Source organism: Thermobia domestica, chromosome 5 (genome assembly GCF_964235325.1).
Source record: "Thermobia domestica chromosome 5, izTheDome1.hap1.1, whole genome shotgun sequence".
Lineage (NCBI taxonomy): Eukaryota > Metazoa > Arthropoda > Insecta > Zygentoma > Lepismatidae > Thermobia > Thermobia domestica.
Genome location: NC_137458.1, coordinates 266,370,433 through 266,383,122, shown reverse-complemented (window position 1 = coordinate 266,383,122; position 12,690 = coordinate 266,370,433). Strand labels below are relative to the sequence as shown.

The following is a 12,690-nucleotide window of genomic DNA, read 5'->3' as shown; positions in this document are numbered from 1 at the left end:
GATCAAGAACTAAGCAATCACGAGAGGCTAACTCTTGCACGGGAAACGCGGGACTACGTGCTATACCGAAAGAATCAAATATTTGAACGGCAACGCGAAAAATTGCATTCTAAGAAACAACCGACTGAGTTTCTCCCTGGATCTAAAGTCGTGGTGCAACGCATATATGCCAAACCCGGTGATTGCAGGAGTATTCAACAACTCTTTGATGGCCCCTTTGAAATTCATAGCCGCCTAGATGGTAATTCATATATGGTCTTAATGAACGGTCAACAGGTCCCAATAGCAAAATCACGTCTGAAACTATATATACCGGATGAAAATCCGAGTTCCGACTTTCAGACGAAGTACAGACAATATCTGTAACCACATTCCTTGATAGCAGAGCAATCGTGTAGCATTCCGTGTATAAATGCACCATATATATATATATATATATATATATATATATATATATATATATATATATATATATATATATATATATATATATATATATATATATATGTTCAAACGCCCGACTTTGTCTCTTGTTTTCACATATATCATACCCTGCTTTTGTATCCAGAGGTTCCGCAAACCCCACCTACCCGTGTCTACCCCTCTACCTCCGTCACTATCTAGTGCCGCAGTTCCCCCCAAGCCCTCCCATGTGGGTTATTTGTAGACGAAAACAGGGCAAATGACTATCTCCAGCCATTGCATGCACATTTCTACACTTATACATAATGACTGCTTGGTCCACGCCAGTGTGCATACGCGTAGCAGCCATATTGGTTTTCCAATCCATGTGTAATTGATTTCATTTTCGTCACTATTTCATGAACCAGCTTGTTATCGAGTGTTTCTTGCCTAATGCGGACACGTCTCAGTGTATATGCAGCTTGTGCAGCTATTCGCTCTACGAGTAATCCTACACGCTTCCGTAGGCTAACGTATGTTACCCTCCTCCTTCCCTTTCAGAGACAAATGATCTTACGTACACATATATGATGCATTTATTCATACAAGGAATAGCTTATTTAGACTTCCATACGTTATATTATTTACTTTTATTCTCAAGTAAACAGAAAAAAAAAACTTAGGCATATACCCACGGGTTTCACTAAGTTCATCACGGTACTTCACAAATAAACCACGCTTCATGTTATCCCATGATGCATTTTCAAACATAACAACTGTTTACAGAACGAGTTTGTTCACTGTAAAAGGTTTCATTGTGTAAAAACAATAGATAATTCAAGGGAGACATGCGCCCTCTTGAATTCTAAGGGCTTTGGTCCCCCCCGAATTGTACGAGTGCACCAATTACACTGGTCCCCCTGGAATTTTGAGGGAATACCCCCCACATTGATACTTAATCCTCCCTACATTTCTCTCGCTCCGATCAACATTTGAGTAATTCCTATGCGAAAGTAACTACAAACAAATACAAAATTCTCTAACCAATATATTGGATCCTTTCTCGGCGAACAACACGTAATCGCCTAAAATACTATACGGTTACACGGGATATTCATTCATTTGATTAACATGACCCCCCCCCTGAAAAATTATATATACTACACTGTTACGTATAACAACGATATATATTCCATTAGGTTTCATACACATGATTTCCGTGTATTTTAAAAATCCCTTTAGGCAACAAATGCATTTTTCCGGAAGAAGGAGAAAGATTTAGATAGACTTCAGCATAGGCTGAGTTTCTGGATTTATACAAAAACAAAAACAAACAAAATATAAAATATTCCCAGGAAAATACAACATAGGTTGTATGTAGCCCTATTCCCTGACCCACCCATTCCTTCTTTCTCTCTAAGCAAAAAAAAAAAAAAAAAAAAAAAAAATTTTAGATACGGCAATAAGTAAGCTCATTCCCGTGGCAATGAACTTACAATCCTTGCCTTTCACCCCACTGAATGCATTTGTTCCCACGTTTTCCCGAAATACATTTTCGTGTGTACAAACACAATACACGAATCCATATACAAACACATAAAAAGAATATCTTTCGCGTCGCGCCCAACCGAAGTGTAAGTTAATAGTACATTTGTACTCACCACGCCACCCGTTTCGAGCATCTTCTTCACGATGTGCACATAATAGACTAATTACTTTAATGCACATCCCCGTTTGATTTGCATAGCTTGGGAACCACTTTCACTCAGGGTTTCCCCCTCCTTCTTGATCTTTTACGGTCGTAGTCAGGAGTCTCCCAATGCAAGTGCATTCGCACGCATCAGTGAATACTGCACCAGTCAGGTGGCTATCCTGCCAAGAAGGAATTCCCACCGTGACCTTCACCAGGCCAACGAATTCTTCTGTACTAAAATTAACTGTCTTATGACCCCAACTCGTACAGCTAACTCTTGGGAAGTAAATTATTGCATGCTATAAGGCAAGACATATTAAAAAAAAAAAAAAAAGAGAACAAATAGCACTTGCATTTGCATTTCGTTTTAATAGTTCAATTGTAGACTACCTGTAAGACGAGTTCGTTTTCTCCCTTTCAGGTGGCTCGTCTCTGTTTTTGGCCTTATTGCAGTACATCCCGTGAGGGCCCAAACCCCCTTCGATATGGTAACTCTGGTTACGATTATCAGTGCCGTGGGTACTGTAGGATGTGTGATATCCATTATCTTTTGCCTCTGTTGGTGTCGATACGGCAGACCCAAACAACGTTCCAGATTCTATAACTCAAATATTACTTCACAGTTCACGCATCCTCGCCTAAGTGCTTCTTCCACTCACAACAATGGGGCAGACCCCCTTCTGTTAACACGTTTGGAAGGACGCCGTGCATCAACACCTTCGCTACACGATCCCGCACCTGATTCCTGTACCACTCCACCCAGACCTGCATCTCCTCCTGTGGATACATTGCTTAGCCCGAGATATTTCTCACACACACCATTGTAAATATTCCCTAATATTAGTTGGTGATGAAATCTTCTATTAGTCTTATCCTTAATCAAAAACAAAAAAAAAAAAAAAACCGTATGCTCTCTCCCTTTTCCTTATCACACTCTCTTATGCCTATTAATCTTTTATTCCCTTTCCCTTAACCATTTCTGCCTACATTACATTTATGGCAGATTGCACGGAAAGGGAATTACAGGCGCATCTTGGATGCACATTACTCTCCCAAGGCTAAGGTTTGTGCGTAAAGGAAAAACCAGTGGAATATACAACATTCCCCTGATATTTATGTATCTATGGATTTACTTTATTTAGTTGATTTATTTTATATATATATCTATATTTTGTGTTTATATTATTCATATCTGTAACATGTATATAATGATTAACGGGTGTGATAATCCATTGCCTGCCATACGAGTCAGACAATCCTTTTTCTACAATGTTTAAAGGTAAATTGATATGGAATTTTAACGCTTTACTCTTCTGGATCCTATCGATACATTTAATTATAGGTTGTTCGTCCTCCCTGGACGTACTCTTTCGAGGTATTAGTCACTGTACTAAAGGTGTTAACGCTGTATTTGCACCGCTCTTACAACCTTATGCCTCATTAGCCACCCTTGGTAGCAATCGCTAGTTAATGTTATTCTTCTTCCCTCTGTCCCTGCACCAAGCATTCTAGGCATGAAACTGACGTTGCATCTAGTATATAGGAAGTGTGCTTCACGAGTTTCATGACACATAGTGTTTTCCAGTGCCTTGCTGATCTCCTTATACAGGGTGACCATCGAACTATGATCGAAATTCACAATTTTGGGCATCCATTACAGGATTGCTCAGTATTATTTTTTTAAGTGGGGGAATATCACGAGAACATCGAGATTGATCGAAATTTTTATAATTTCGAAGAGTAGACATTGTATGATTAAAAGTGAATGTCACCCGGAAAAATACCAAACTGTGAAAAATAAGTTATTATTGGTTTGGTTAAAAACAGGAAGAAGGACACCAGGAAACTGAATAATACCCATACGACAAAACAATTTCTTCAGTGAAAGTGTAAAAGCTGTGTTTTCCATGCATACGTCACAAAACTATTATTTCATAGTCTAGAATGTACTGGCCCGCAAGGACATGAGAAAGAAAAATAACAAATGAGGCAAATATAAAAACTCCTGGTTTCTAAACCAGAGGAGTTCAGTTCAGTTTTGGAGGCAGTCTCGGTCGGTCTTGACTCGCATCTGAGAACGCGTTTTAGTCTCGTCTCGAGTATACGCGAAAGTCTCGTCTTAACGATTCTTGGTTAAGTCTACAATCTGATGGACCAGAACATGTAAGTTGTGTATTTTATGGTTTTTCTTAATTTTACACATCAGTATGGTCAGGCAATGCAATTCTCACAGTCCTCGTAACCGTAGGTTATGATAAACCCGAGTAATAGTATAATAACAGCAATAATAACAATTGTAATAGCAGTATTCTATTGTAATGTTATGCATTCTTGATTTATTTATCAGTTCATGTATTGCTGCTGGATAATTACGTCTGTTATTTAGAACATTGAGATAATGCAGATAATCTATTCACAAGTGGGTGACTCACATATCAATTCGTCATCATTATCGGGTCTAGAATAGCACTGTAAGAGTCACACCCACATCCTGTATAGATAAGCTCACATAATAAAATGAGATAGCAAAAGGTAGATTATTGAGTACTCATTGTCTCTCATAAATAACTATAACCCCTTTCTCCTGTGTCAGGTTGAGTTCACATAAGTAAGTAAATACTATATGACCGAGGTAAGCACGAGTAAGTTATAGTAATGAATAAATTAGATCAATCATCAATTATCTATAATAATAGTAATCTGCGGCACCTAATTATCTGTGAAATAGTGACGTACAAATCTGTGATACTCTGTTATTATTCCACTCTCGGATTCCTTAATGTTCAGAAGCCAGATTTTGGACACGTAGCTGAAATGCTTGTTCTTCGCACGGGGAGATTAAGTTTATGAAACACATTTGAACCCCCAACTCCCCTTACGATACACATTTCAACGATTGATTACGCAGTTTATCCCGAAAACTATGGATTTGACACCAATATCGGTAGTTTCCGATTATTTTTACATGCCACCTCTTCGCACTACAACCATGGGGGTGATAGGGTGTCTTGAGGGCTAAACGTCAACTTAAATGGCATCGAGAGTGTCAGTGTTTATCTCAGCGATCCAAACACTGTGAATTCGACCCTAGTATCGATCGTTTTTCATTACTTTCATTATTTTCATTACTTTCAACCCACCTCCTTGTGAGCTAGGGGATCTTACACAATTTGTTTCCAGGTTGTAAAGTCATATGTGTACCAAGTTTGGTTGAAATTGCTTCTTGCGCTCCAGAGTTACATTGGAACGAACATACACACATTCATTTTTATAAGATAAACTATCTAGTACTTCTTCCTCATGATTTTCTTAGTTTGTAATTTCTTGTGTTTGGAAAATGGTAACTTTTCAATAAAAACATGTGGTTCCGACCTCACATACAGTTGATCCCATGACTGGCTGGTAATAAATAGTTTTTCATAACGTAGATTTTGTATAATGCTGTAACGCACAAAAATTATCTCAGTTATGCCATGCTATATTTTTTTAATACACAAAATGTAAACTTTCCGTAATGTCAAAGATATTTCGCATTAATATAAAAGAAATTAAAATATGAGGAACATTCAAATGAAACCTGGTCAGTGCGTCTAACTTTGCCTTACATGTAAGGTGGCATCACGTAACTGCGGGTATGGTGGCGCCATCGATTGGTAGAGAGACTGACGCGTGCGCACCGTTTGATGTTGCATAGAGCCAATGTGGTTTCACGCCGAAGACAAGGTGGTCACACAAGTTATCGTTCACTACCGAACATACAGGTGAGTAAGCAGGAACAACGAGGAGTGATTCGTTTTTTGGCGGCGGAGGGAGTTGGAGGTTGTGAAATGTATCGACGGATGAAGGCTGTGTACGGTGAGTACAGTCTGAGTCATGCATGTGTTGTTGCATGGCGCAAAAGATTCCTTGAGGGGCGCGAGTCACTGGAAGACGATGCTCGTTCTGGACAGGCTCATCATGTCATCACATCGGAAATGATTGCAGATGTGAATGCTTTAGTCTTAGACAACTGCAGAATCACCGTGGACGAGATCCATCAGTTAATGGTATTAGCGTCTGCAACCGCTCACACCATGATACATCAACACTTGAACTTTCGAAAAATTTGTGCGCAGTGGGTTCCCCACCAACTGACCGCCAAACAGCGCAATAATCGAATGGCGCTGTCTTTGAGTCATCAGCAACGTTATCATGAGGAGGAATACGGCTTTCTGACGCGTATTGTCACAGGGGACGAAACATGGTGTCACCATTTTGAACCGGAAAGCAAGAGTCAGAGCAAGCAGTGGAAACATGCGACTTCACCACCTCTAAAGAAATCAAAGGCCGTGCACACCAGTTCGGGTAAGGTCATGATGTCCTTCTTTTTTGACCACAAGGGTCCACTGCTTGTCGAGTTCCTGGAACGGCGTACCACCAGCGTTATGCCCAGCGTTATCAAGCCACTTTACAGAACCTTAGACGAGCCATCAAGTCGAAACGCCCAGGCATGATAACGCCCATCCACACACAGCCAATGCGGTGAAGATGACATTGCAGCAGTTTCGGTGGGAAACGCTGGAACATCCACCGTACAGTCGAAACGTACTATAATATACCTTTCTCAATAGCTTAAATTTACTGTACACTCATGTCTAAAATTATTGTCGCATGTCTATAAATATGTTGTTGTGGGAATATAATTTGATAACGAATTCGCCCGGTATTTCTTATAATGTTAGTATGTGTATAATCGGCAAAGACATGTATGTGACAAATTTCATGTCAAAACAACAGTAAATTAGAACAATCAAACGAAAATAAAACTTTCTTGTCCATTTAGCAACATTTTGTTTTACTTATTCTAATTTTCGTATTTATAATTCTTTTCCTATTAAAATTACCACAAATATACATTTCTCGATTATACACATAGTATCAGTATTAAAAGTACCCTAAAATCGTTATCAAATTATATTCTTACAAGAAGACAATTATAGATATGCGACAGTCATTTTCGACATGAGTGTAACTTTACAAATAAGAAAGAGATACTTCGTGTTGATTTATAAATCCCCTGTTATACTAAATCAACGGTATAACAGGTACATTTAGCTTATATTGAACAGTATTTTAAAATGATTTAGGGACAATAGCTTGGTTCATGGACAGAAATATTCTCTTCAGCATGCTCTGGTAATTTGCCATCACATTGCCAGGTTGAAAACTCTCTCACTGGGCACGCTTTGTAGCAGGTATACACCAATATTTTCTCTCAAATCTTGGAAAATGGTGGTGGGAATGACTATTCCTCCCAAAGAGTGATTCTTCCTCCAAATCTCCATCCCCCAAGTCTTAGCTACCGGTTTAATTATTCTATTTGACTGTTTCCTTTATCGTTCTTGTCACCAAATTTCGTTCCTTTTAGGTAACTGCCAAATCCTTTAGTACCAACATTTCCTAGATCATATTTTTTAGGACTTCCTAGAGGATCAGGCATCAGGCTTTTAATTATTATTTATAATGGTATACGTGGATTTAAAGCGATTGAGGTTATGATAAATTGATTAAATTTAGGAATACCATTCCTCATTCGGTACTCTATCTTTTATTATCTTAGTATCTTCTCTCAAATGGTCTTCTTTAAACCTGGGTTCTAAGAAAGTACAAATTTTCAACAGAATTCTGCTTTCTTCATTCTCCTTTCATCGGGATTTCAGTGAAGATAAAAATTTCCATATTTCATGCTTCTTTCAACTTCTTTAAATGCTGCTTCTAATATCTGTTCACTATCTTCCTCTTCTGTCAAAGAGTCATACAGAGAAAAATGTGTTTTTGCTCTGTACTTGCTTCATCTTGTTCTGGTATATCTGTTGAGATATTTCGACTTGTCTGGCGAATGGCCATATGCCAGAAGCTGTAACGGATGTTTCTGATCATATATTGTCACAAAGCATGTGTAAGAACGATAATAGAGACATGATCGTGTTTAATAATTCTATTTCTTTTATCTGAAGAATAATATATTTATGTTTTGTTTGGGACAGAAATTTTGCTATTGCTTCTTGATGTGTTAAAACTACCTGTATTAAAGTAAGAGTAATTTACTATCTTGTTGGCGACCATGACGGAAGTATTTTACGCGGGAGGCCTCTTCTTAGAGCGCACGTCTCATTTTGCTGCTGTGACTTGTAATTTGTCTAAGTTTCCGAAGTTTCCTAATAACTACATTGACAGGGTGTAGCTCAAAGGCTTTGTTCACTCCAATATTTGATACAAAGCTCAAAGGCTTTGTATCAAAACACATACATTTCACGTGGTCTGTAACTCTCCAGGATTCCAATGTTTCATTAACAGCGCAAGCAATTGCTTCCCCTGTTTTCCTGATTGAAGTTTCGGAACAGCGAGTAACTGCTCAATGCCGTTTCCTGAAACAATAGTTGTAAATCTATCAACCGTTTCACTACCTGAAATATCTTCTAAGGGTTCTCTGTCCCAGTGAACGGTCAAACGCATACTAGCAAAAAATTCTCTCTTTAAGTCTTGAGGTCTCTTTTCTCTGCTTTTGATTCTAAGACGGCGAATAAATTTAACAATATACTCGGGAAGGGTCGCATCCCATACTTTTTAGTGCACTAGTCAAAACAACAACTGCTTTTCTGTCACTTAACTTTGTTGCATCAAAACTTGCAGGTACGTTACTGTCTAAAATATTCTTTCTACCTCTTTTCTTTGCAGGTGGATCACAAGATGAAACCACTTCTTCATGTATCGAACTACTTTCACTTGAACTGTTTTGTTCACATGCATCGGAGGAATTGATGTTCGTTCAAAAAGTAATCTTTTATTTTTTTCTTCACACTGTTTCATTTTTTCCAAACGTGCTTTTCTCTCTCTTGAATTTGCTTCTTTCTTTACAAATTTCATATCAACATTTCCCATTTTACTGGGTCGTCTTTTTTGTCTGAATGATCAGAAAATCTTTATCTTTTTCTATTTTCATCATATTGAGAGCATTAGCGTGGACAATATCAAGAAAGTATTCTAGAGCCATCTTCCAATCAGCTTCTTTCTTCTTCAAACTTTCTGAGCGCCTGGCTTTGTTTTGTTTGTTCTTTTTCAGCCTTTACCACTCCATTTTTTTTTTTTTTTTTTTAATCTTGTAGGAATATTAGCCTTTTCCCAAAGCTGAATCACATCACTAGCAACAAAGTGAGCTGAGTCCCTTATATTTAATTCCTCTTTGTAATGAAAGAAAACACTAAGAACTTCTTTTTTAGATGGTAACTTTGTATCATTCAGTGATGCAGAGATTTGACCAACAAGTCAAATATTTGTACTGTCTCCTTTAGCCTAACCGGCATAACCGTGGGACATAAAACTCGAAGACTTTATTTCATTTCATTTCCAAATATTTTTAGATGTTCTCGTTACAGTAGTTCTCTTATTACTACTTGCTATTCTTAAATATCTCAAAGTCAAGCACCAAACAGCATGAAATAATTCCAAACTCACTCACTTAACAAAACAGTCAATGCACTTTTGTCTTAAAGCATGGTTAACTTATCTCATGGTTAACTTATCTTTTGATAAACTTTAGTGTACTAAACTAGGCTAAAGTAACGAGATAAAGTAGACAAGTTACACCGGCCATACACTGACGTACTTTTCCGCCGTAGCCATAAAATTTCATGCGCTAGTCTTGTTAGCAGCTGTCAATACGTTAGTGTATGGGACCTGCCGTACGTTTACGTACCGAATTTTTATACGCTGGAAAAGTCTGGCTGGTCTTAACTTCGAGCGTAAATACGACGCGTAAAAACGGCTCAGATGAAAGGGTTTTCGAGCAGCAGGTAGTCTCTTGCCCTTTCCACGGCCTCCTCCCTGGTCTGGTCTTATTGTTTTCAGAAGAGAAAACCTGTTCTTGTGTTGTTCTCGCGAATCGTTACTGAGGTTTGCTGGTAGACTTACCAGAAACTATCATTCCAATCTAGTTTCAGTCTTTCCATACGATTTCGGCTAAACTAATATTTCCTATTGCACAAAACGAGACATTTCCTAATTAAAATTCATATTAATTTTGAGTGTACAGAGAAAAAGCTATTTAAATCCAATACTTCCTAATCTGAATTCGCAAATTATGAGAGCTCCTCCGTGGCTATATAGTCAGCGTACGCGTCCTTTGTGCGGGGCGCCCTGTTCGATTCTAGGCGGGAGCTCATGCGGTTCGGGTTCTACTTCTCATATAGGCTCGATAACGAACACTTACCTGAAAAGTACAATAGATGTAAGCCCAAAAGAGATCATAACTAAGACCAGAATTGAAAATTACACCCATTTACAGGAAATACACTCATAAATTTATATTAACTTATTAAAGCATTTCCTAATCTCAGTGTTGGGAGTACTATCAAACCTTCCTAGATAAATGTCAACTTAAGGTATATTGCCACAAAATATTATGTAACACTCCTTGTCATTTAAATAATTTATTTCACGAACAACTCAATCGTTTTACTGTGTTTGTAAGTAGTATATGCATCATTATTAGGAGAATTGACATAATTGACGCAATCTACTACTTAATACTGTATATTTTTCATAGACATTACATATTGAACATGGTAGAAACTCATCTTCAAGACTGCTTCGTGTGGATGTTTCCATATTGCAGGCTATTAATTAAACATTTATTTATGAAATATGAACTATCACCTAAGGCGTTTTTCAGAAATTTGAAACAAATTCTCCCTCAAGAGTAAACTACCTTGTGGATCTTTTCAGGAAAAATTAGTTATGTCATATTGTCCGGTTATTAATAAACCATTTATTTATCAATTACGAACAAAATTAACTGACTCGTGTTTGAGAAAATATCTCGAAATAACTCACAGGCAAGAGTAAACTAACCTTTTTGTATTTTTACCACAGAAATAACTTATGCCAGATAATAAAAGTGGTAATGAAATATTGATGTACGAGAAGAATCGTTAGTCATTTTCGATAAAATCGCGTTTGTCTTTTTATTTTCATCTATCAGTGAACTTCCTTTATTTTGGGGGATAGGAAGAAAATTCGAAAACCTTCCCTTGGAAATCTGATAAAAGTATTAAGTTTAGAAACTTATCGCTCGAATTTAAAGAAAATTATCCGATGTTGAGTTCGCCCTTACTACTACTCAATTGATTTGTATGTACATGTGGAAACCCTCAAGTTCGGGTGGATTTTACCCTCATGTCACATACCCGACAGCAAGAACGAATAAAATAGTCATTAAGTCGAATAAAAAGTGTTTAAAACATTTTTTTTAATACAGTAAATTACTAAAGTCTACATTTAAAGAAAACATGAAAATAAACAGTGATAAACTGGCAATAAACGAAAACCAGAGTAGAACTGAATTTAACCTGACCCCGCATGCTAACACCGGGCGACGGTAATTTTGTCACCGGAAAATTCGTCACGGTAATTTCGTCACCAAAATATTACCATATAGGTAATTTCGTCACCGAAAATAATGTCACGATAATTTCATCACCAGTGTCTTTTAGAACATAATACAAGTACAATGAATGAACTCGAAAAAGTTTTTGAAATTGTTTTCTTTAATCTTCAACTGCCAAAACTATGCAGCATAATCAAAATAGATTATTATTATTATTAAATAAAGAGTTACATATTTTAGATATTGTATTTGAGACAAGAGATAAAAGTTTCCAATAATTCTATCACAGAAATATTGTCATATAGGAAATTTTGTCACGGTTATTTCTTCACCTTTGTTGAATTAAATAGAGACAAAGCAAACGATCAAACAGCTTACGTTATTTTAATAAAACTTAGAAAACAATTCAGTTGGTGTTGAACTCTGCAAAATTGAAGTTTCTGGTACTCGAAGCAAGAACAAGCACCAGTAGAAGAAAATAATGTCTGCTTGAGCAAATGTTAAAAGCACAGGCAACATGGGGCACTAATGGGTTCATTGTTCACTATTTACAAATATTAAATTTCGCGAATATAAAAATTTCAGAACAGAAAATAATAAACAAATATGGGAAGATACGCCAATCTGTTAATTTTCCCGCAGAATAGACGAAAATTTTCATCGTTCTAGTACCGTTCTCTGAGCCCAAACTCTTGGGCCTTCCAAGTTAACAGAGTCATTTGAAAAGAGTGGCTTTTCTTAGGAGCTATTAAAAGAACTCGGAGTGTATTATATTTCAACTCTGAGTAAACATTGGCAAATTGTTATTGGATATATGTGGAGACCAAATTTCTATAAAGGAAGAAAAATGTATAAATATTTCCTTTAAATATAGCCTTATAAAGCTATTAAAAAGTGAAACATAGATGGTAAACGCCAACTTTTCAATGGTGCAAAAAAAAAAAAAAAAAAAAAAAAAAAAAAAAAGTGTATGTTATTTGAGGTGAGACTTCCTTTACTAGGTATACGCCCTAATGTAGACCAAGACAAAATTCATATGAAGAACTGTTTCGTGCGGTGGTGCATCAGTGCAGTGAATTTAGTGAATATCCGGACCTGTAACTATGGTAATGGATTTTGATATAGCGTAAATGCTGGCTATAAATGCAACTTTTGGAGATTCAACTCGTTT

General features: G+C 37.1%; 3 protein-coding genes across 5 annotated transcripts in view; 2 read left to right on the top strand and 1 right to left on the bottom strand.

Annotated features, from left to right (window-relative positions):
- The window catches only part of LOC145686582 (rab-like protein 3), a 70,407-nt gene extending 68,194 nt beyond the window's left edge, over positions 1–2,213 (bottom strand). The window contains exon 1 of the mRNA XM_081760025.1: positions 2,064–2,213. Coding sequence (XP_081616151.1) covers positions 2,064–2,130 — 67 coding nt within the window. The 5' untranslated portion in view covers positions 2,131–2,213. The remainder of the gene's footprint in view (positions 1–2,063) is intronic.
- The window catches only part of TfIIEalpha (transcription factor IIEalpha), a 94,499-nt gene that overhangs the window by 31,127 nt on the left and 50,682 nt on the right, over positions 1–12,690 (top strand). Inside the window, exon 1 of one of the 3 annotated variants that reach the window (XM_081760022.1) lies at positions 4,123–4,258. The exons of the other annotated variants lie outside the window; for them this stretch is intronic. The gene's annotated coding sequence lies outside the window, so the exon portion shown is untranslated. Of the gene's footprint in view, positions 1–4,122; positions 4,259–12,690 lie in introns of those variants that run through there. 3 annotated transcript variants of the gene reach the window in all.
- LOC145685519 (histone-lysine N-methyltransferase SETMAR-like) lies at positions 5,779–6,588 on the top strand. Its single transcript, XM_081757915.1, has one exon. It carries the CDS (start codon positions 5,779–5,781, stop codon positions 6,586–6,588), a length of 810 nt encoding a protein of 269 aa, XP_081614041.1.